General features: G+C 39.1%; 1 protein-coding gene across 2 annotated transcripts in view; it reads left to right on the top strand.

Moving 5' to 3' along the window:
* Positions 1 to 18,817, top strand: part of wdr18 (WD repeat domain 18) — a 44,168-nt gene extending 25,351 nt beyond the window's left edge. The window contains exons 8-10 of one of the 2 annotated variants that reach the window (XM_040127892.1): positions 14,675 to 14,838; positions 16,187 to 16,255; positions 18,497 to 18,817. In XM_040127892.1, the coding sequence (XP_039983826.1) occupies positions 14,675 to 14,838; positions 16,187 to 16,255; positions 18,497 to 18,625 (362 nt within the window). In that variant the 3' untranslated portion in view covers positions 18,626 to 18,817. Of the gene's footprint in view, positions 1 to 23; positions 183 to 14,674; positions 14,839 to 16,186; positions 16,256 to 18,496 lie in introns of those variants that run through there. The other variant, XM_040127893.1, reaches the window with a different exon arrangement.
* The last annotated feature ends 2,714 nt before the right edge of the window (positions 18,818 to 21,531 follow it).

The raw sequence follows: 21,531 nt of genomic DNA, 5'->3' as shown, positions 1-21,531 counted from the left end.
ACCAAATCCTCTCTGTGCTGAAGGCTGTCTCACTTCAAACGGACCGTCACGAGACGATAATCCCTCCTTTGGCTGGACCGACGGACTCCTCTCTTGCCTCCGTCATATTTTCAGACTTTCTTCCTGCAGCCGCCGACGTTTCTCACAATAAAACCACACTGAGTGTTGAAAGAAAAGCTTCACCCCATGACGGCAGAGCCTGAAAATTATTCATCTCTTATTTACTCATTTCACATCTGTCTGCATGTTAGGAAAATACCACGAAATATCATCAGATACCATGAAATATCCCCAAATACCACCAAATAATATCCAGATTATACACCAATCCGCCACAACATTGAAACCGGTAACTGGTTTTAATGTTGTGGCTGATCGGTGTACCACCAAATACCAAAGAAAACCCACAGCTGTAACTGAGAATTAATTTATGTCTGTTATTTTAAATCATAACATGATTCGCTGAAAATTAAAGCTCTGAGCACAAAATGAATGGACAGGATTGCCACAATCTCATCATCATGTCCATTCAGTAGTTGTTCTGAAACTTTCGATCGTATCGCATGATCTTCATCAGGGGAAGTTTTTGGACTTTGGGTCATGCACGAGCAATCCTTAAAGGTCAGCAATTCCATGGCAACTGCTGAAACTTTATTTGCTGATGAAGATTAATGTTATGTGATCAAAAGCTCCAGAAGAGATTCATAATAAACCCTCTGATTAGATGTGTGCAAAGTCAAGAATATTTGAACCTCAGCATCAACTGTATTTTTAAAAAAAAAAAAACGAAAGAAAATAGAGAAATAATCACTTATCTACAATGGTTTTACTGTGGCAATAAAACATGAAGGAAATGTTGATGAAATAAAACTAAAGTCTGAAATTTACCGTAGAAGCACAACAATACCTTTCCTGTTTTATTAGAAAATAAACTGTTCAAATTACACTTTAATTCCTAACTCAGAGACGGAAGTTAGGTTTCCATCCAAGTGTAGCTCAAATTATAAATGAATTTCTAGGAAATCACCAAATAAAATGTGAATTAATTGTGTGTTTCCACCTGCTACTGATATCTTTAGTTATAGTAGAAAAACTTTCATGATATTTTGATTTCAAATTTCAGGTGTTTCCACTCAGGTTTTTTTTTTAATGCTCACATGGAAAGTGTGCATAAAAATAGGTAGATGGAAACACACATTCAGAGCATCGAAGTCTTATTCTGATGTTTTAGTGTTTACCTTTAGTCCTTTGACATACAATTGGACTCAAACATTTTTCAATGTTGAATGATAAACTAGATACTAAAGCCCTGATCTGTTATAAAAATAATTAATGACTAAATCTATCAATACAATGAGATTCTTAGCTGATTCCATTGACCTGCAGTTTAATATTAAAGCTCAGATTTGATCATGAATTAAATTGTATTTTGAGAAATATACTTTCTAACTTTCTTGCTGAGTTAGATGTTCAGATTGATACTGGTTCTTTTTTGATAGTTGTATGAATTTTTGATGAATTTCAGGCAGAATTTAGGTCAAATGTGGTTGTGTATCAGTGTAACTGTAGCTGTCAAACTTTTGTGTTGGTTTTCTGATTTCTAACAGTTAACCCCGACATCCCTAATCAATATACATGGATGATCTGCCCTAATAGAGTCCTTGTGTGAAAGACAATGCAGAACTGTCAACATTTTGAAATCAGCTGATAGTAAATCTCCGACAGTGTTGATAAGAACTTTACAACATTTCCTGGTTCCAGTTTCTCCGCTCTGAAGATTTTATTCTTTCATTAAAAAAGCTGAATTGTCCAAGTTATTAAGTTACTGAAAAAAAATCTGGTCTGTACAAGTCACTAATTTCATCCTTTTAAATTGCTGTCCCGTGTATGTGTTTAGAAATTTACTCTTCAGTGATGTACATAAACAGATATAAACTGTGAAGTGCAGTCAGAGTTCATGAGGGGGAAAGTGAGAACTGAAAGGTATTAATCAGTTCCACAGTTTGATATCTGCAGTGCTGCAGAGCTAAATGTTTCTGTCTCCTCGAGGCTGTCAAGTCTCAACATGTCAAATCTCTGTGATTGTTATTAAGAAACATCGTCTGACAGCAAAATGGCTCAGCTGGGGGCATCAGAGTGAGACCTCTTCGGTCTGCAGCAATCTCTGGCACCATCTGAACCGCCCCTCATCTCAGGACTCATTACCCCGAGTGACTGGGAGACACAACCTTCCTAAGATTTCCCACACCACTCCTCTCCTCCGTTCATTACACTAGCTCCTCAACCGGTTGACTTGAGAGAGAAGAGAGATAGAGAAGAGAGAGAGAGAGAGAGAAGGAGTAAAGAGAACATAGCACAATGTAAGTTCCAACACTAGATGGATAATAATGATGATAATAATGATAATAATAATAAATTTAAGCTGCAAGCAGCATTGATTAGACCCTTGCACCGCCGTGCGTGTCGGAACTGCTGACGGGATACCGGTTGATGCAGCTGAGCACTTTCACGACCACTTGAGACTGCACCAACAAATAAGATGTTATTTCTTGTGTGGAGTGCGTGGTGGTGGACATGACGTATTGCACTTTTTTTTTTTTTTTTTAGAGAATATGCACCAAACATGCATTATGTTGTTGTATATTAAGTGTAGACAAGATCATAAAAACGTTATGTAAATAAGATGATTGTTATACAAGGCTTACTTCCTGTTGCCACTAGGTGGTGCTATGACTATAACTGAGTATTGGCATGTAGATGTCTTCAGGCCGGGACTCTCATCAAATGTGAAGTTTGGGGCAGATTTGACCATGTCCATTTATATTACAAACCACGTACAGTTCCATGGCGAAACATGGAAATTCGACGACTTGCCGCGGCCATGCGGTTCGATCAAAACTAAAAAGCTTAACTTTTCACTGTTAAGGTCTTTTATATATGCTGACCCAGTTTGAGGTGGATATGATTAACCTCAGAGGAGGAGTATATCAAAGTATAAATCATGCCATATCCTGTTGCCAGTAGGTGGCGCTATGACTGCAACTGAATATGGGGATGTAGATGTCTTCAGGTTGGGATCCATATCAAACGTGACGTTTGGGGCAGATTGGAAAATGTATATTTGAATTGCCACAACTTCCAGCTTAATGGCTAAACAAAGAAATTTGTGACCCAGTTCCGTTGGCAGCCATACATGCCCATGCCATTACACTGCCTCTACCATGTTTGACAGAATTGTAAAATTGTAAAATATCATTTCATGTTGCCAGTAGGTGGCGCTATGACTATAACTGAGTGTTGGCATATAGATCTCCACAAGCCAGGATTCTTATCAACCATGTGAAGTTTGGGGCAGATTTGACAGTGTACACTCAAGTTACAATAACTTCCTGTTTCATGTGAAACATGGAAATTCAATGCCACACCTATGTTTGGGGGCGCTATGGAGCCTGCTGGCCATGTGTGAGCCCAGTCACTGCAGAACTACGCAATTAATGTCAGTTCTGAAGTATGCCAATTTTTAGGGAGTTTTCAACCATCCAAAGTCCCTCAAAGCTGCATTTCTGCATAATAATAAAATAATAATAATGATAATAATCCTAACCCTTAAAATAGGTCTTTGCACCACTCGCTGCTCTGAACCTTATAGACATAGGAGTTTCAAGAGGGTCATTGCACCGGTCAGTGCTTGGGCCGAAATAAGACTAATAATAAGACTATAAATAAGACTTATAATAATAATTAGAATAACTGAAGCAGTGGATGTTGAGCAGGATCATGCAGTCACAGAGCCAGAGTCTTCAGCAACAGGGGCAGAAATACCTGCAGAAAGTGACAGGAGGAGAGAGGAGAGAAAGCACAAAACTATTGGAGAGAGAAGAAGCAAAGTTAGTAACAAGCATTAATGGGATATGAATGTGTACAGATGGCGAGTTAGCGGAAGAGAAAGGTGCTTGGTACATCATGGGAAGTCACCTGGCAGTCTAAGCCTATAGCAGTGTAGCTAGAAGACGGCTCAAGATAAGCCTGAATAGCCCTAACTATAAGCTTTATCAAAAAGGAAGGTTTTAAGCCTACTCTTAAATGTGGAGAGGGTGTCTGCCTCCTGGACCCAAACTGGAAGATGGTTCCACAGTAGAGGAGCCTGATCACTGAGGGCTGAGTCCGTGAAGTGAAGCTCCGGGACTTTTTGTGTGTTTTAACACCAAACCTGACACCAATTTATACTCTACGTAGCTAAATACAAAATAGTTTTATCGGTGTCTCATAGTAAACTCTCAGTGAATAAAATGTTTTCAAACTTTGTGAAAATAGCTTTAATCTGATGATCTGATGAAAATTTTAAAGATAAATGTTCTTTATGGGTTGTCCAGGTTGGTTTTTATCATATCGTTAAAAGGTTTTCTCACTTCAACATGTCCGCACTGCTGTAAATCATAAATAAAACTGAAACTTTTCGTCTCTGAATAAAACCAGAGTCTGACAGAAGACCAAGGTTTGTACTGAAAAGTGAAAGTATAGTTTATTCTTATTTTTCTATTGTGGTAGAAAACTGGTTAATTAGTTTCTATTACTACAATAGTGGTAATAGAAACCAGCTAATTATCTCCCACTCAATTACAAATATTGATCAGCCACTTGGCTCCGGCTGCATGAATTACACTAATGGTCCAAATCTCTTCCAACATGGAGACATAAATTAGACTGAGAGACTGTTTGAGACTGAAGAGCTGCCAACACTGCAGATACTCTGAGAGAAAACCCTCATCTGCAGCCACACATTGACACACGTTACACTGGACTGACTCACCTAAAGAACACGCATGAAGTCTTTCTCAGTACAAAGTACGCATAGTTCAGACTCATGTACTGGGTACTTTTAAACTCTAAACTTGTCAAGTCTAAACTTGGGAGTTTAAACTTGACAAGTTAAACTTTGGAGTCCAAACTCCTGAGGAGTGGAGAACACAGTACAATCAGTTTTTAACTGAGACCTCAGCTTCAGCTCACCTGTACCTGACTGTACCATGACACAACAATCTCATCTCAAAGGTCTAGTTTTTCTGGAAAAATACCCAAACTTAACTGACAGTGAGATGCAATGAAATAGTTGCCTGTTATCCAATCTGTAATGTAGATTAGAAGACTAAATTTAATACAGACCACGCTGCATCTGTTCGTTTTCTTCTATGTATACATTAGGTACATAAGTATTTGGACAGTGGCACAATTTGCACAATTTTGCCTCTACACCACCAAAATGGATTTGAAACAAAGCCATCAAGCTGTGATTGAAGTGTAGATTTTCAGCTTTAATTCAAGGGATTTGACACAAGGATCGCATGAACCGTTTATGAATTATAGGCATTTTTATACATAGACCCTCATTTTCAGAGGCTCAAAAGTAATTGGACAATTGACCGACAATCCGTTTTATTGCCAGGTGTGCCCTCTTCCCCCATTATTTCATAACAAATGAAGCAGATAAAAGGTCTGGAGTTGATTCAAAATGTTGAATTTGCATTTGGTAGCTTTTCATGGGAACTCTCAATATGCAGTTCAGAGAGGTGCTGATGCAAATGAAGGAGGCCATCGTTAGGCTGAAAAAAAACAAAACCCATCAGACAGATGGCAGAAATGTTAGGAGTGGCAAAATCAACAATTTGGTACATCCTTAAACAAGAATGACTGTACTGGCAAGCTCAGCAACACCAAAAGGTATGGATGACCACAGAACTCTTTCCTTGGTGGAGAAAAACCCTTCACCACATCTAGTAAGGTCAGGAGGACTCTCAGGAGGTAGGCGTATCATTGTCAAAGTCGAGAAGCAAGAGACGTCATGACTGTAAATACGGAGGATTTACCACAAGGTGCAAACCACTGGTAACACTCAAAAACAGAAAGGCCAAACCAGACTTTGCCAGAAAACATCTTAAAACTCAGTCCTGGAACAAGATTCTTTGGACAGATGAAATCAATATTAATTTGTAACAGAATGATGGGAAGAGAGGAGTATGGAGAAGGAAAGGAATGGATCATGATTCAAAGAATCGTGGTCAAACATGGTGGAGGCAGTGTTATGGCATGGGCACGTATGGCTGCCAATGAAACAGGGTCACTGGTGTTTATTGATGATGTGACTGCTGATAGAAGTAGCAGGATGAATTCTGAAGTGTATAGTTCTATAAGGCCTGCTCAGATTCAGCCAAATACTGCAAAACTGCCCATCTCAGGAATCGGACTGTTAACTGCAGAGACCAGTCGGTAGTCAAATCTCTGACAACATCTGAGTGAATTTCCAAACACACGTTCTTTTAATAAACGGACCACCGTTACTGTCTTACCTGAAATAAACTTAGTAAAGTGACATAAAACAGTCTTAGAATGTATATTCAATCAGCTTTGAGTCTGATTCATCATCTCTGCCATCACAGCCAGTTAGAAGGAAATGCATTTTGGGATACTTGCATCACACATACACACAGTGATGTCACACAGTCAGAACCTAAAGTATCATAATAAAACAGAGTGAGACCTCTTCAGCTCATTTAGCCTATTTTACATGCTCACCATGTTTTCCATAAACTTGGTGCCGAAGCTCATCCTGTTGGACCAGTTTTAATAGGGGACAAGTATAAATATTGGACCAGTTTTAATTTGGGATCAGTATAAATTGTGGACCACTTTAAATGTCGGTCCACAATAAATATAGGACCAGTATACTTAATGTGGAACCAGTATAAGTATTTCAGATACTGTCCATCTGTCTTCACAGAGGGACAGTATTTGACTGTCCTTGTGTCGCAGCTCAGCTCCATGAATTATTCTCCTTGTGTCGTCGTGGTGACTGGAGCATTGTTTCATTGACCCGCTCCTTTCCTCAGAGACTGTTATGATGCAGCAGGTGGAGGGTCAGAGTCCTACTCAAGGACACTTCAGCAGGACAGACAGCTGCTGATGGACATGTTTGGCTCGGAGACAGAGCTCTGGGTGGTGGTGGTACATTAAATACATTAATACTTTCTTCCTTACCACTTTAACAACTGGGTCTGTGTTTACCAGCCTCTCAGAGCAGGAAATCAGTCTCAACAGTTCTGGACCTACTTTTAGATACAGCTGTAAGAGTTTTATTAACTTTCTTCTTGTAGGAAATCAGTTCTGTCTTAGTCATTGTTTAGGAGAGATCCAGAGGAGTTTGACCTGTGAGGAGCTGCAGGAGATGGTCAGAGAGGTCAGACTCAGAGATTCTGAGAGAAGCTCATTAAAATATTGTTTGGACAAAAACAGAAAGAGTTCTGAGACTGACCCTGTGCAGAGGACAACACATGATGTCTCTCCAGAAATCCTCTCAGCATTTTTCTTTATTGTGATGATTGTCAGAAACAACAACCTCAGCTGTTGTTACTCAAACTTATAATAATATTTATGTGCTTCATAATGTTCATGATGAAGGTCCTCAGTCGAGATCTTTTATTTTGAAATTGGGTTCAAATTTTTTAATTTATTTTGAAATTAGACTCAAAATCTTGCTGTCTGGACTAAACACTGTTAGTTTGAGTTCACTGTGTACAGTCTGAAGCTTTCAGACTGCAGGACTATCTATTTATTCTCATTGTCTCTCTACCTTCTCTTTCTCGCTCCCTGTCTACCTGTGTGGTCACCTGGCTATCATTTATTTTGTCTTTTTCATTTTCTCTCCCTGCTCGTCACCTCCAAGGAGTCTCTGCAGCTCAGTGTATTATATATAGCAGCTCAGTTACAGAAAAGCAGCTCAAGGGGAAATAAAGACACTGATTCTTGAACAACACTGCAGACTGATCTGTTTTCCTGAACAAGGCACCAACAATGTTAGGGCTGAGGGTTTGATTCCCCTGAGCTTAGCATTAAATATTAATTTCAACGGTCATACAGGATTTACAAACATTTCTGTACATTTACAGTTCATTTCTGTCAGGGGGCAAAGATATCGGAGCAAGGCAAAGAGCTGCAGTGAGACTTTTTTGTTTGTTATTGCATCTTAATTTTGTTCAGCTTTTTGCAAGTAGCCGAAGTCCTAAATATCTAAACCTCCGAGGTTCAGTGTCGATCTGTGCTGATGTGTTGTTGTGCTAGAAGTCAGAAACAGTTGGTGTTTTCAGTCTGATTAAATATGAGATTCTGCAGCTCTGGACTGAAAAGGATCTGAGCAGCACAGGATATGAAATGTTGATTAAATATGTATCTGGCATGTTAAAATAAGGACTGGAGCTGACTGACTTATACACCTGATTTTACACCAAATACTGGAGGTCGTGATTCACAGCTATGATGCTTATCAGCTAGAGTTGTTGATTTGATACTGGGAGTTCCTCCTGTGATGAATGTGATTTGAGAAGCTGATCATTTCTCTTGAAAAGACTTCAGTCATGAAGTCACTTAATTTCATTTTCCTGGGTACAAACAAAACAGAAACGCCGCTGCCTGACTGTTCTTGGGTGGAAAAAATACCCAAAAAATCAATTACAAGAGAAAAATCTTCAGGAGAGATGTTGGCTTTGGAGTTTGGTGATTCCAAATGTTTTTCTGACCCTGAACCGGATGGAAGCAGGTATCAGAACCAAGACAAACTCACTGGAGCGGCAGTGGGTCGTCTCTGGCAGGATATAAGGGGTTAAACTTCTCACTGCTGCAGCTCACAGTAAAGATGAAAAAGTGCTTTGAACAGGACAGAACCGATTTAAAGTGATCGAGTGAGAAAGTCGTGCAGACACGCCTCATCAAAGTTCAGTCGTATGTTCGTTGGTCCGCTCTGTCTGCCTTGTTAATACTAATCTGACTGGTTTCCCTCAGTATGTAAATGAGCAGCCTCCTGTTTTAATTATCAGACGTTTGTCAGTGAGCGTGACTCTGCTCCTTCAGTCATTACTGCAAACATCTTCCTGTTCCCGGGTGGTCTGTTGTCTCACAGCCTCTTAAATTGATCCTTGAGGTAATCTGAGGGAAATTAATTTGAAAAATCCCCAGACGGGAAGTTGGAATGACAACGGGACGAGGCTCAGCACTGCAAGAAAACCTCCTCCCCTTGAGAAGTAAAACCACTGAAATCTGTATTGTGGAGGGATTTGAATTTTCGGGAAGGATTGAGGGTCGGAGGTTGTTGCTCTCTTGAGCGGCGGTAAATCGACTCCCACATGTTGTTTCCTTGCTGTTATTTGGAGCTTTTGTTGGCGTGAAATGAGTCTGGCAGAGACTCACCTAGTAAGCTTGGCTGCTGATTTACTGATTGAAGGCAGTGCAGAGAACTGCTCTTTCTTTATGGCCTACTTCTGATAAGCTGAAAATCAAGAGTTGTTTCTGGTGAAAGAATGAGAATGTTTTTACAGATAGAAGTGGAGGCTGAGCAGATTAAAACTGCTGCTGCTTCATGTTGTTTTGTTTGGTTTAAACAGGTTGCTACTTTTATTGGGCGGTACATATTTCTTCACATCTAATCTGAACATCATAACACTTTGTTTGATGTTTGTGAGGAATGAAAGCTTCTAAAGCAGAAATTTAATCACTAAAGCAGCTGCCACAAGTTCTCATGGATTCATTTTAAACTGTAAATGTCAAGGTTTAAGAAAAAATAACAGGGACAGGATGGAAAGGAGAAATAGATGGAAAGGAGAAATAGTTTCTCTATATCTTTTTAAACATAAAAAGATGCCAACTGATCGATCAGTATTAATGAAGTGTTAATAAGACTGTCAATTACATTCTGCAATTAAAACAGTTTGTCTCAGCTCTCAGTGAAATGTCACTTATATCTCTTCTAACAAGATGTTTTCACAAGGCGGATGCCAAAACATTCATTTAGGAGGTTTTTTTGACAAAGGGTTTGTAGAGATGTAGAGATTAATACCTGCCTTTTATAGGTATAATGTTATAATGTCAGGACACAGTATTTAACCGTCATATGACCAACAGCCCCTCAGATGATTTAGTCTCAGATTAGTCAGTTATCCCATTTTTGAAATTTTCATGGCTTCATACTAAAAAGTGAATCTTTCACATCTCTACCATCTGTCCCATGTGATATGAATGTGGCATCAACCTGACATCAGGTGGGAATCAGGATGATACCTCAGGTGCCAGCTGTCAAACCATCCACCCCAACCTCTGATTTACAGTGTGCCATAGAAGAGCGAAAACACATAATGAGCTTGTGAAAAGAGACTGAACAAATGTAATCTAGACAGAAATTAAGTCAATTTTTAGTACATAGGTGTAATTTTACGGTGGACAGGTTACAAGTTCAAACATCTTTTATTCTTCAGAAACTGGAAGGACAGAAGTGTTTTCCTTCGGAGAACATGAAGTCAGACTGAGAGACACAGACTGGAGCTGTTTAAATATTTTACTGACAAATCAAGGAGAGCAGCTTTAATATTCTATATCAAAATCCTTTAGAAAAAAAAAAGAAAAAAAAAACTTGACAAACTTAGTGAAGTACATGTTCAGTCTGTGGTGTTTGAGCAGTCTTTCTCTATATGATTCTCAGAGAGACATACTTGTATGGCGGGTGAAGGGTAAAATGACGGGGCACGATGATGGTGACGAAGTACAATAATGGCAACGAGGTAAGATGATGGCAATGGGGTAAGATGATAGTGACGGGATACGATAATGCCGATGGGGTAAGATGATGCTGACAGGGTACGATCACTTAAGCCCGTCTGACAGAACTGGGTTACGGTTAGATTGATCTAATCAACATAATTGTTGATAATTTGGGGATTTTTTTGATGATCTTGATTTTATCATTTTTGTCGTTTAACATATTTAATTTTCTTTTTGTATGTTTATAAATCTTTGCTTCTGTATGTGTTTTTGGCTGTTTTGATAACAAGTAATGGCCATTTGTCATTAATTCTAGTAGAGTATTATAGAGTATTATATTCCAAAAAATAGCATGTCTCCTCGTATCACTGCTGAAACGTTCAGCTGAAGACCAACTACAGCTCGTATCGACTTAAAGGTTAGAATCATCAGTTCAAAGATGAGGGATGTTTCTGTCAGTTTGTTGGATAGAGAGAGAAGAACGTGTTCAAAACCTGCAGTATCATTAACGATTGATTAGCCGGAAGTCAAAGAAGGCTGTCTGATGGCAGGAAGGGGTGCTAATGTTTTATGATGTTGAAAGAAAAAAGAAATAAAGATGATGCCGTTACTGTAAAATAAACAAAACAGATAGCCACAAGTCCGCCACCCCAATGAATGTGTTTTGATTATGGTGGTCTTGTTTAAAAGAAACCAATACTGACTATTGATTGACTGTTGTCAGCATAGCCACAACATTAGAACCATCTGCCTGATTTTGTGTAGGTCCTCCTTGTGCCACCAAAACAGCTCTGACCCGTCAAGGCATGGACTCCATAAGACTTCTGAAGGTGTCCTGTGCTATTAGACACCAAGACGTTACAATCAGATCCCTTAAGTCCTGTAAGTTGCGAGGTGGGGCTTCCACAATTTGGAGGCCAATTCTACACCTTAAACTCTTTGTCATGTTCCTCAAACCACTCCTTAGCAATTTTTGTAGTGTGGCAGGGCGCAGTATCCTGCTGAGAGAGGCCACTGCCGTCAGGGAATATCGTTGCCATGAACGGGTGTACTTGGTCTGCAACATTGTTTAGGTAGGTGGCACGTGTCAAAGTAACATCCACATGAATGCCAGGACCCAAGGTTTCCCAGCAGAACGCTGACCAGAGCATCACACTACCTCCGCTGGCCTGCCCTCTTCCCATAGTTCACCCTGCTGCCATCTCTTCCCCAAGTAAATGACGTAGACGCCCCTTGCCGTCCACATGATGTAAAGGAAAACGTGACTCATCATACCAGGCCACCTTCTTCCATTCCTCCATGGTCCAGTTCTGACGCTCACATACCCATTGTAGGCGCTTTTGGCGGTGGACAGGGGTCAGCATAGGTATGCTGACTGGTCTGTGGCTCTGCAGCCCCATACGCAGCAAGCTGTGATACACTGTTCTAACAGGTTTCTGTCGTATTCAGCAGCTCTGACCCAGTCATCCATTCATCACAATTTGGCCCTTTTCAAAGTCTCTCATATCTTTTACGCCTGCCAATTTTTCCTGCTTCCAACACATCAACTTCAGGAACTGACTGTTCACTTGCTGCCCAATATATCCCACCCCTTGACAGGTGCCATTGTAATGAGATAATCAATGTTATTCACTTTCTCCTCCATTTCTCGTTCTTATACACAGAAGTTTTACTGAGATGGTTGGACATATGAAACAGGATTCTGAGACCATTGTTCACATTCTGAGCTATGAGTCCTGTTTGTTTGGGCAACAAAATAACTTTGGTTAAGATTGAGGTTTCAATTAAATGTTAGGGTAAACATGTCCCTCATGTCAGACTTGACTTTTTTCATATTTAACGACTGTAATACCAGAGTCTTTCTGGAATATTTCTCTATGTGCTGTAAGTGCCAGAACATAACCATAAAAAACCTCAGACATGCTGTAGTTACTTGTTAAAACTCTCTTGTAGGTGGAGGAGTGTATACCTTAGGCTTTCTGTTCTTCTGGTTATACATGCAGTTACAACATTTACAACAGTGAAATAAAGATCTACATAAACAAAAGTAGAAGGAAAAAAGACCCAGAGGTAAAGCCAAATCAGAGAACTTAATAAAAGAAAGAAAACTCAGTGAACAAAAAGAGCACCAGTACGCCAAAAAACATGTTGGGAAAAAGATAACAAATGACCACAGCACAGATGAAGCCAACAGGAACAGGCAAAGAATCAGACATTTAACACTGGTACAAGTGGATGTTGTTGGAAAGCTAAGGCAATTTTGATATTGATTGATAGTCAATATATTACAGATAAATTCTGTATCACTATTATGTGACTTTGCTGTTTCCTCATTATGTTGATTGAAGAACAATTATCCACGGAGCATTATCTTTCTGTGCTAACTGCTGCATAATAGTAGAATAGAAATGTAATTTCCAGGAGCCAGTGTTGTAGTTTATTCACAGAAATAGTCGTGTAAAGACTGAAAAGAGATCAAGGGCAAAGTTAAAACATCTGTCCAAACAGAGCTCAGAGCCTCTCTGCAGTGTGCAGATGCTTTACAGTTTGTTTATAGTGGACTGACAGTAATGGACTAATCACAGATCAGCTGTCAGGTTCAAAAATTGAAGATTCCCATAAAAGAATACAGTGAAGGACTGCTGCAGCTTTTAGAGGATTTATTTTTAACCCTGAGGCTGAAAACATTAACTTTATTCTGAAATAAAAACACAGGAAGTGATGTAATGAAGGCTGTAATATAATCAGAGCTGGATGTCAGGAGATTATTAAAGTGAGGGTTTTAATCTGATGGTTGAGAGTGTGCAGTGAGAGGGACCGATTGCTGTAATGACAACTACTTTTTATTTTAATATAAACTATTACAGTTTGTAACTGTGAACACTGTTACCTTAGAAACAACCCTTCTGTTTTCGCCTGCGTCTGTTTATTTGACAACAGGATTACGCAAAAATTACTGAACCAATTTGCAACATCCTTGGTGGAGGGATGGAGCATGGGCCAAGGAAGAACCCATTAAATTTGGGGCAGATCCGGATCATTACTATGAATGTGAATTTTTTTCTCTGAAGTCTGGTGTATATTGTTTGACATTGGCCTTGGCGGAGGTCTGCGCTGGCCTGAGTACCATTCTGGTTTTTAAAAAAAGAAACCACTTCAGTCAGAATCAAAAGTGGATAAAAATGTTCTGGAGTTTTAGTTTATTGACTTAAATATCACAATACAACGATAAAATAAATGCACATGATAATATTGATATTTAAATATCCGTTCATGTTCAGCTGCAGAAGGAAACTGAAACTGAATGCAGAATTTAGACCAGGGATGCGGTCGAAAAATTTAAAAACAAGTTTCCTTTCCTAACCACTTTTCCTTGACCTGGATGGAAAACGTCATGAGCTCAAGGAAAGATGTAAAGGAGAATTAATAAGGACTTAGGAAAAGACAACTGCGGTGCTGGGAGAATCCGACTGCACAGACACTAGGCTACGTATTTATTCGACATGGTCCAAAGATAGTTTATAAAAAGCACATCTTAGATACTCTGTCCCATTCTTACTTTTTTGTTGTTGCCACAAGAAATTGTAGGACAGCATTCTTTCCTTTCCTTTCCTTCCTTAAAGGATGCGTCCAGCGTATCCTGAGCTAAAGGCGGTAAGATAGGAGGCACTGAAGCTCCTGTCCTTAGCATTTAGAGAATTTGACCAGCTTTTATCATTGCTGCCACTTAGGTACTTCCAGGTTATTTCACTCAGTGAAGAACCCTCCGATCACAGCCAAGGTTTGTCTGTCACCTGATCCTCCATCATGTCTGTCCACCCTTCACATCACAGTTCACTTGAGATAAGAATCAATGAATGAATAGGAATCAATTCATCTATTAGAATGAATGAATTAGCAGGAGTCAATGGCTCAATAAGAATCCAAGAATCAATGAATAACTTTTTTAATAATCATTTCACTCATTCATCAATCAGCACCTCCCTCCATCTTCCATGATTCTAATCCACAGCTGGTGCTTCCATGGTAACAGTGAAACAATACCCCAGTGCTGACACCAGTAGTCCTCCGACAAACTTCCTGTCTGTGTGTTCAGGTCCGGTGACAAATGCAGTCATCATGGCGGCTCCTGCTAACATGTTCCTGCCCGACAGTCGGCCTGCCGTCCCTCTGCAGCGCTTCAGCCGACACCTGAATGCCTCCGAGGGCGACGGTGGAGAGTCAGGAGAGGTGTGTGTCCGGCTTGGTCTGTACACACAGGTGAGTCCGCAGGTGAAGCCATGCCACATATAATCATTAAATCATGTAACTGCACCGCTGACAGTGTGAAAACCGAATGATAAAATATAAAACACTTAAGAGGAAATACATAAATCCAGATTTAGATAAAACATGTCGGCGTTCAGGGGGTAAACACATTGATTTCTCTGAAAGAGCAAAACTCAAAAAGCTTGACTGATTTTTCCATATTAACACACAGAAAACACACACATTCATACATTCAACACATAAAAAACATTCGTAAAGCTGAGATTATTAGAATACAGTTTATGGTATGGAGAGCCAGAAACCAATACAATACTCTCACACACATATACACACACAGACTGTGCTCTATAATAGTCTTTAATGAAGTCTGATATTTATTAATTTTTATTTTAGTTTATTATCTTAAACTAAAACAACAGAAAATATAAATACTTACGTTCATAAAAGATAAAACCTGTAACAAACTGCAACCTGATACTACGTATCAAGCTTCATGGGATGTGTGCAAATGAAAAATTAATATTACAACAGTTTTTTTTTTTTCTAACAAAAATATTTGTTATATACAAAACACACTATTTACAATATTTACATATTTACATGTGTGGCTGCTGGAGAGATGCTGCAAGTGCTTCAATGGGCTCTGGCAGCTGTGAGTCCTCTGTAAAAGACTTACAAATTTTGGACATTCATTACCACTAAGTTCACTGAAAGAAAGTCCCCACTCCCTTTCTCCCTCCAGATGGTGGGGATACTCTCTCCCATTTCACAACTCTACACACTACACATGAACAGAGATTTCCAGTAATTTTACATTCATTATAAAATCGTACACACACATAAATTCATGTATTGAAGCAGCATTTAGCGAAGATGGTCACATTTACGCACAAAGCTCACTATTACTATCACTATTACTATGATATTGCAGTTTTCTTCGTCTTAGAAATTAAACCCATCAGGCCCTTAAACGCCGCCATCCTGGTCGCTGTTTTGCGAAACCGCTGCCAGAACTTCGGCAGCCGTAAGTTTTCTCTCCATTCCTCAGGCCTCTTAGGTTCACAGATAAAGTTGACGAATCCACCAATTACGCACGGTGATCACGTGTTTGTCACCTCTCTTCTCTGCCTCCCTTCTCTGGCTGTGAGTCACGTATGATTTTGCCGGAATAAGGATTGGAAAGTGGAGAATCTACTGATTCTGGCACATTTAAACCAAATTTCTAGGCTGTATTATCACAAAGACATTAATAGAGACTCTGAGAATGTGGTGCTGACACGTTCGTTGACCTTAGAGTGTTAAATATTTTTTTGTTTTGTTTTGTTTTTGGCATTTTCAGGAAGAGGAAGAGACGTACCTGCAGAAAGCTGATCGGCTGAACTCCCTGATGAATGCTGTGACTGACAAGGTGAGAGGGGGCAGGGCTTAAACCTCAGGTGATTTACCTGAGATCAGTGTTTATTCTGTGTGTGGAGCCTCAGATATTCGCACAGTAGAACAAAGAGTAGAGTCCAACATAATTTCTATTGTCCAACAATCCCACAATACAACACATCACATTATATTAATGTGAGTCACAAACTGACACCAGATCAGACCTCAGTCAGAGGTCAGAGACTGCAAACACTGAGGCTGAATGTCAGAGACAAAAATAAAAAATGTCAGAGTTGGCCTGAAGTGATGATGAGACAGATGACAGGTCACACTAAGTCTTAGAATCATTAATTTTTTATTAGCTATTAGTTAAGTGAAGGATTTGTCATGATTATACAAACAGAAAAGAACTAGACACCCTCTAACGATGGGATCACAGCAGCCACGACACCCGACAACATGTTGAGGTTCAGACCCACGAGTACTCAGTAGTCCTTACTACATTATTACAGGAGTACTCAGTAGTCACTACTATTTTATTACAGGAGTACTCAGTAGTCCTTACTACATTATTACAGGAGTACTCAGTAGTCCTTACTACATTATTACAGGAGTACTCAGTAGTCACTACTATATTATTACAGGAGTACTCAGTAGTCCTTACATTATAAAAGGAGTACTCAGTAGTCCTTACTACATTATTACATGAGTACTCAGTAGTCACTACTACATTATTACAGGAGTACTCAGTAGTCCTTACTACATTATTACATGAGTACTCAGTAGCTATTACTACATTACTACATGAGTAATCAGTATTCACGCAGCCTTCATGTTGATCTCAACTACACACCGGTAAAGTTTCGTCACTGTATTTGCACAGTTGTGACGCTCTAGTTGTGACAAATATGTCGACAGGCAGACCAACACACCAAATCACCTCCGTGGTAGGTGCCGCTACAATAGGTGTCTCCAGAACCACATTTTAACCTTGATGGCAAACACACAGACTGATAAGGTGAAAACAATACCAGCCATGTTGTTACGATTGGTAAAAAAACTGTTCAGAATTTACACTTATCTAATAATAAAAACAGAAACTCAGCATCATAACCTTCATACAGACAGATGTTCTATCAGACTGTTCAGGTGTCTCTGGTAATTTTGACACTGATTCATCATGGTTTGTTTTATTGTTGCTCAGAGAGAAGATCATGTGACTCATCCTGTACAGACTCAAAACAATCTGTCAGAACTTTCCTCAAATTAGTAAATATCAATCTTTATGGAGGAGTTCACTGCATGCTGGGAAGTGTTCTGTCAGGTTTAAGCAAAAATGTTTTTTCTTTCTTTCTTTCTTTTTCTTTTTAAATAAGACCTAAAATATTGCTATTAATTTGAAATTTGACTCAAAGTCCTGCCTTTAATTTGAAATCGGAGTCAAAAACCTTTTAATTTGAAACTAGACTCCAACGTTTCTTCTTTTAGTTATTTTAAAATCAGATGAAAACAGAAACATTTGGGAATTTGAACCCAAGCACAGCGAATGCTGGGAGGGTTTTTATCAAATTAAGTTTGTCGAGTTCAGTGAAAAAGCAGCAGGACGTTCAGTTACATTTATGTTAATTAAAAAATATGTTATTGTTCAATTTCTGAAATGATTCCACAGCTGGAGAATGTTAGTGAACAGAACTTTTCTCACTTTGTTAAGAGCCGCTGATAACAATAAAAGATTATTAGATGCATATTTATTGGAACAAGAGAAATTTTTACCTTTAAATGCCGATCATTTATATTTCTAAGAATCGTGTATGAACATGCACTCTTTACTGAAGCCAAATAATATAAGTTGTTGTTTTTACAGTGCAGCAGTTGTGCGTCTGTATCACAGAACTAAAGTTATCAGCAGTAACCATCAGTTTGTGAATCAAGTCAGACAAACACTCAGATTTCTTACTGAAAGATCAGGTGTTTGAACGCGGCAGGAGGATTCAGTATTTTACCTTCAGAGTGAAAATGTGATAGATCTGAAATATGAAGAATAATAAGAGACCTCAACAGGAAAACCCTCCCACAATCCATCAAACCACTTTAACAGACTCTTAAATAATAATTGACAGACCGGGGGGGGGTCACATAACAAGAGGAGAAATAAAAACACCTGCAGGAGAACCAACAGACAGACTGGGACCAGTTTAACCAGTCTGATAGTAGGTTTACTTCTGCGATATAGTTAATAAGAATCTGTTTGTTTTGTGTGTGTGTTGTATTTCAGTCGGTGTTCGGTGACGGTGAAAACACGAAGGTTCGAGTCGCAGAGTTGGAAGAAGAAGTTCAGACTCTGAAGAAAATCAACAAAGATCTGTATGACTTCTCCAGCCAGCTGCTCACCAAACCCACATAAATGCACACAGACAGATACACACCTATAAACACACACACCAAACAGGCAGCATATACTCAGACAGGTATAAACTCATACACACACATAAACATATACGTACAGTTATGCGCACACATATAAACACACACACACTCTCCGTGATGATTTCTGTTGTCTAAAAAATAAAAGCCTCTTGTTTTTGTAGAATTTCCTGTTTGCTGTTTGTTGTTGCTGCTCAGAGGTTTGAACCCGTGACTCTGCTGTTATAGTTCACCCACAGATCCCCATCACTACCTACCTCACATCTTCCACTGACTACCACTAACATGTCATAACTACCCCAAACTATTATTAATTACCCATATGTACCTACGAGTAACTACCCAACTACCCTTCACAAGGCCCAGTTGCCCGTAACTCTTTATTACACATTATTAACACATAATTCCCTTTAACTGGTCACATTTACTGTTAACTAACCCAAACGCAACTAACCCAAAACCTAACTCACAAAAAAAACGCCCAGAACCACCATAAACTGATATAAATTACCCTTATCAACCCACAAGCACCTTTAGCAACCCTTAACTAACATCAGCTAACCTTAAGTAACCCCAAACTACACTTAACCCCTAACAACCATCAGCTACCCATTAACTAACTCCACTACAAGTTGACTGTTTCTAGCCTTAACTAACTCATAACTACCCCAACCACCCGTAACTAATGCAGCCGCCTTTAACCAATGTTGACTAACCCCTAAATAACCATAGATTACCCCTAACTAATCATAACCAACACCCAACAACCCTAATCTGTTCCTGAAACATTTACATCTTTTCCAGAGGAATACCTCAGTAATCAGGCTACTTTGTGCATTACTTAGTAATCTGTTATAAAGTGTTGTTCAAACAGGTCAAACAGTGTTTCAATTCAGAGGTTTAAATAGTTTAATTTACAATCTTCAGAATAGTAAAAATAATCTGAGTAAATATATCTGACTACAGTTGAAACTGTGATTGTGACTGGTTGTAATCGGATAACCTAGGTGTTGTAATCAGATTACAGTATTAATTACACTTAACTAACCCCAATTACCCTTTACCTCACACCAAACTGTCCAGAACTACCCAGAAGCTTTAGTCGTTGTAATCAGATTACTGGATTGTCTTTTTACTTCCTCCACAGATCAATATTTATTTAGTTATTGATTACTTACATAATCACCACAGGGTGAAAGCTGAACCAGATGAGATTTGAGTGGAGCTCAGTACTGATTCAGATTCAGTAGGACAGTGTTGAACAGCTCTGTGTTTTTAGGAAACATGATTTTTACGTTTTAAACAAATTAACTGAAATTAAGTAATTTGATTAATTTGCTCAGTGTAATGTGATTACTGATAATAAACCAATCAGCTGTCAGATTACTGATATCAGTGTGTCCTCAGTGTTTGTGACTGAACATGAATCAGAGGCTTTTATTGTGAAGCAATACGATCTACAGAAGATTTCTCATTTCGCAAGCTCAATTAACCCTGATATACTGAGGGGTCAAAGGTCACAGTGAGACCAGTCTTTCACTGTTCATGCTGTTAAGAGTTTTTATAGAGAAAGGTGACAGAGCTGAATGTATCCTCTCAGTCATATTTTATTATCTGAATGTTTTTTAAAATCTATAAATTTAGTTTTGTGGATCAGACAGAATCTGTGAAGTCTGAAATCAAATAAACCACATTAAAGGAGAAAGAATGACCTGTCAGGGTATGACTTTCTGCGGACAGAAATATACTTCATAAAGAAGAAACAGGTTGACCTTTGGCCTCAGATTGTTTGAAACTCCATTAAATAAAAGCATTTAAACTGTCACCTCTGGATCACAAAAGAGGAGGACTCGGTGAGTGTTTGGAGAATATTTCTGTCTCTATTTGAAGCTTCTGGAAGCTCTTCGCTGAAGGATTATTAACTAGTATTACTGTTATTGTAATGTTTAGGAGGTGAGGCTGACTATTGTGACCTCAAGCTAGATGAAGAACTGAATTATCAAATGAAACATTTAAGACAGTTGAGGTCTTGAGTATTGCATTGGTAAAATTTAAAATGCAGAAAATGGCAAGTTTATGGTTACATCCATATTTATTTGAACAGTGACGCAATTTTCTGTTTACCACCACAGTGAATTTGAAACAAAGTCATCAGGATGTAATTGAAGTGTAGACTTTCAGCTTTAATTCGAGGGGTTTAACAAAAATATCACATTAACCGTTTAGGAATTACAGCCATTTTTATACATGGTCCCTGATTTTCAGAGGCTCAAAAGTCTTTGGACAATTTACCAACAGTCAGTTTTATTGCCAGGTGTGGCCTGGACCCTCGTTATTTCATGACAAATGAAGCAGATAAAAGGTCTGGAGTTGATTCCGAGTGTTGAATTTGCATTTGGTAGCTTTTCATGGGAACTCTCAATATTCGGTCCAAAGAGGTGCTGATGCAAAAGAAGGGGGCCGTCGTTAGGCTGAAAAAACAAAACAAACCTATCAGACAGACGGCAGAAACTTTAGAAGTTGCCAAATCAACAATTTGGTGCATTCTTAAAAAGAAGGAATGTACTGGCGAGCTCAGCAACACCACAAGACCCTGGAAGACCACGGAAGACAACTAAAGTGGGATGATCACTGAATTCTTTCCTTGGTGAAGAAAAACCCTTCACAACATCTAGTCAGGTCAAGAACACTCTGGAGGAGGAAGGTGTAACATTGTCAAAGTCTGCAATCAAGAGACGCCTTCATGAATGTAAATACAGAGGATTCAACACAAGCTGCAAACAGCTGGTAACACTCAAGAACAAAGGCCAGATCAGACTTTGCCAGAAAACATCCTAAAAAAGCCTGCGCAGTTCTGGAGCAAGATTCTCTGGACAGATGAAACCA

This window comes from Xiphias gladius, chromosome 6 (assembly GCF_016859285.1).
Source record: "Xiphias gladius isolate SHS-SW01 ecotype Sanya breed wild chromosome 6, ASM1685928v1, whole genome shotgun sequence".
Classification (NCBI taxonomy): Eukaryota; Metazoa; Chordata; class Actinopteri; order Istiophoriformes; family Xiphiidae; genus Xiphias; species Xiphias gladius.
Note: the sequence above shows the minus strand (reverse complement) of the source record. Positions and strands in the feature narration are given on the sequence as shown.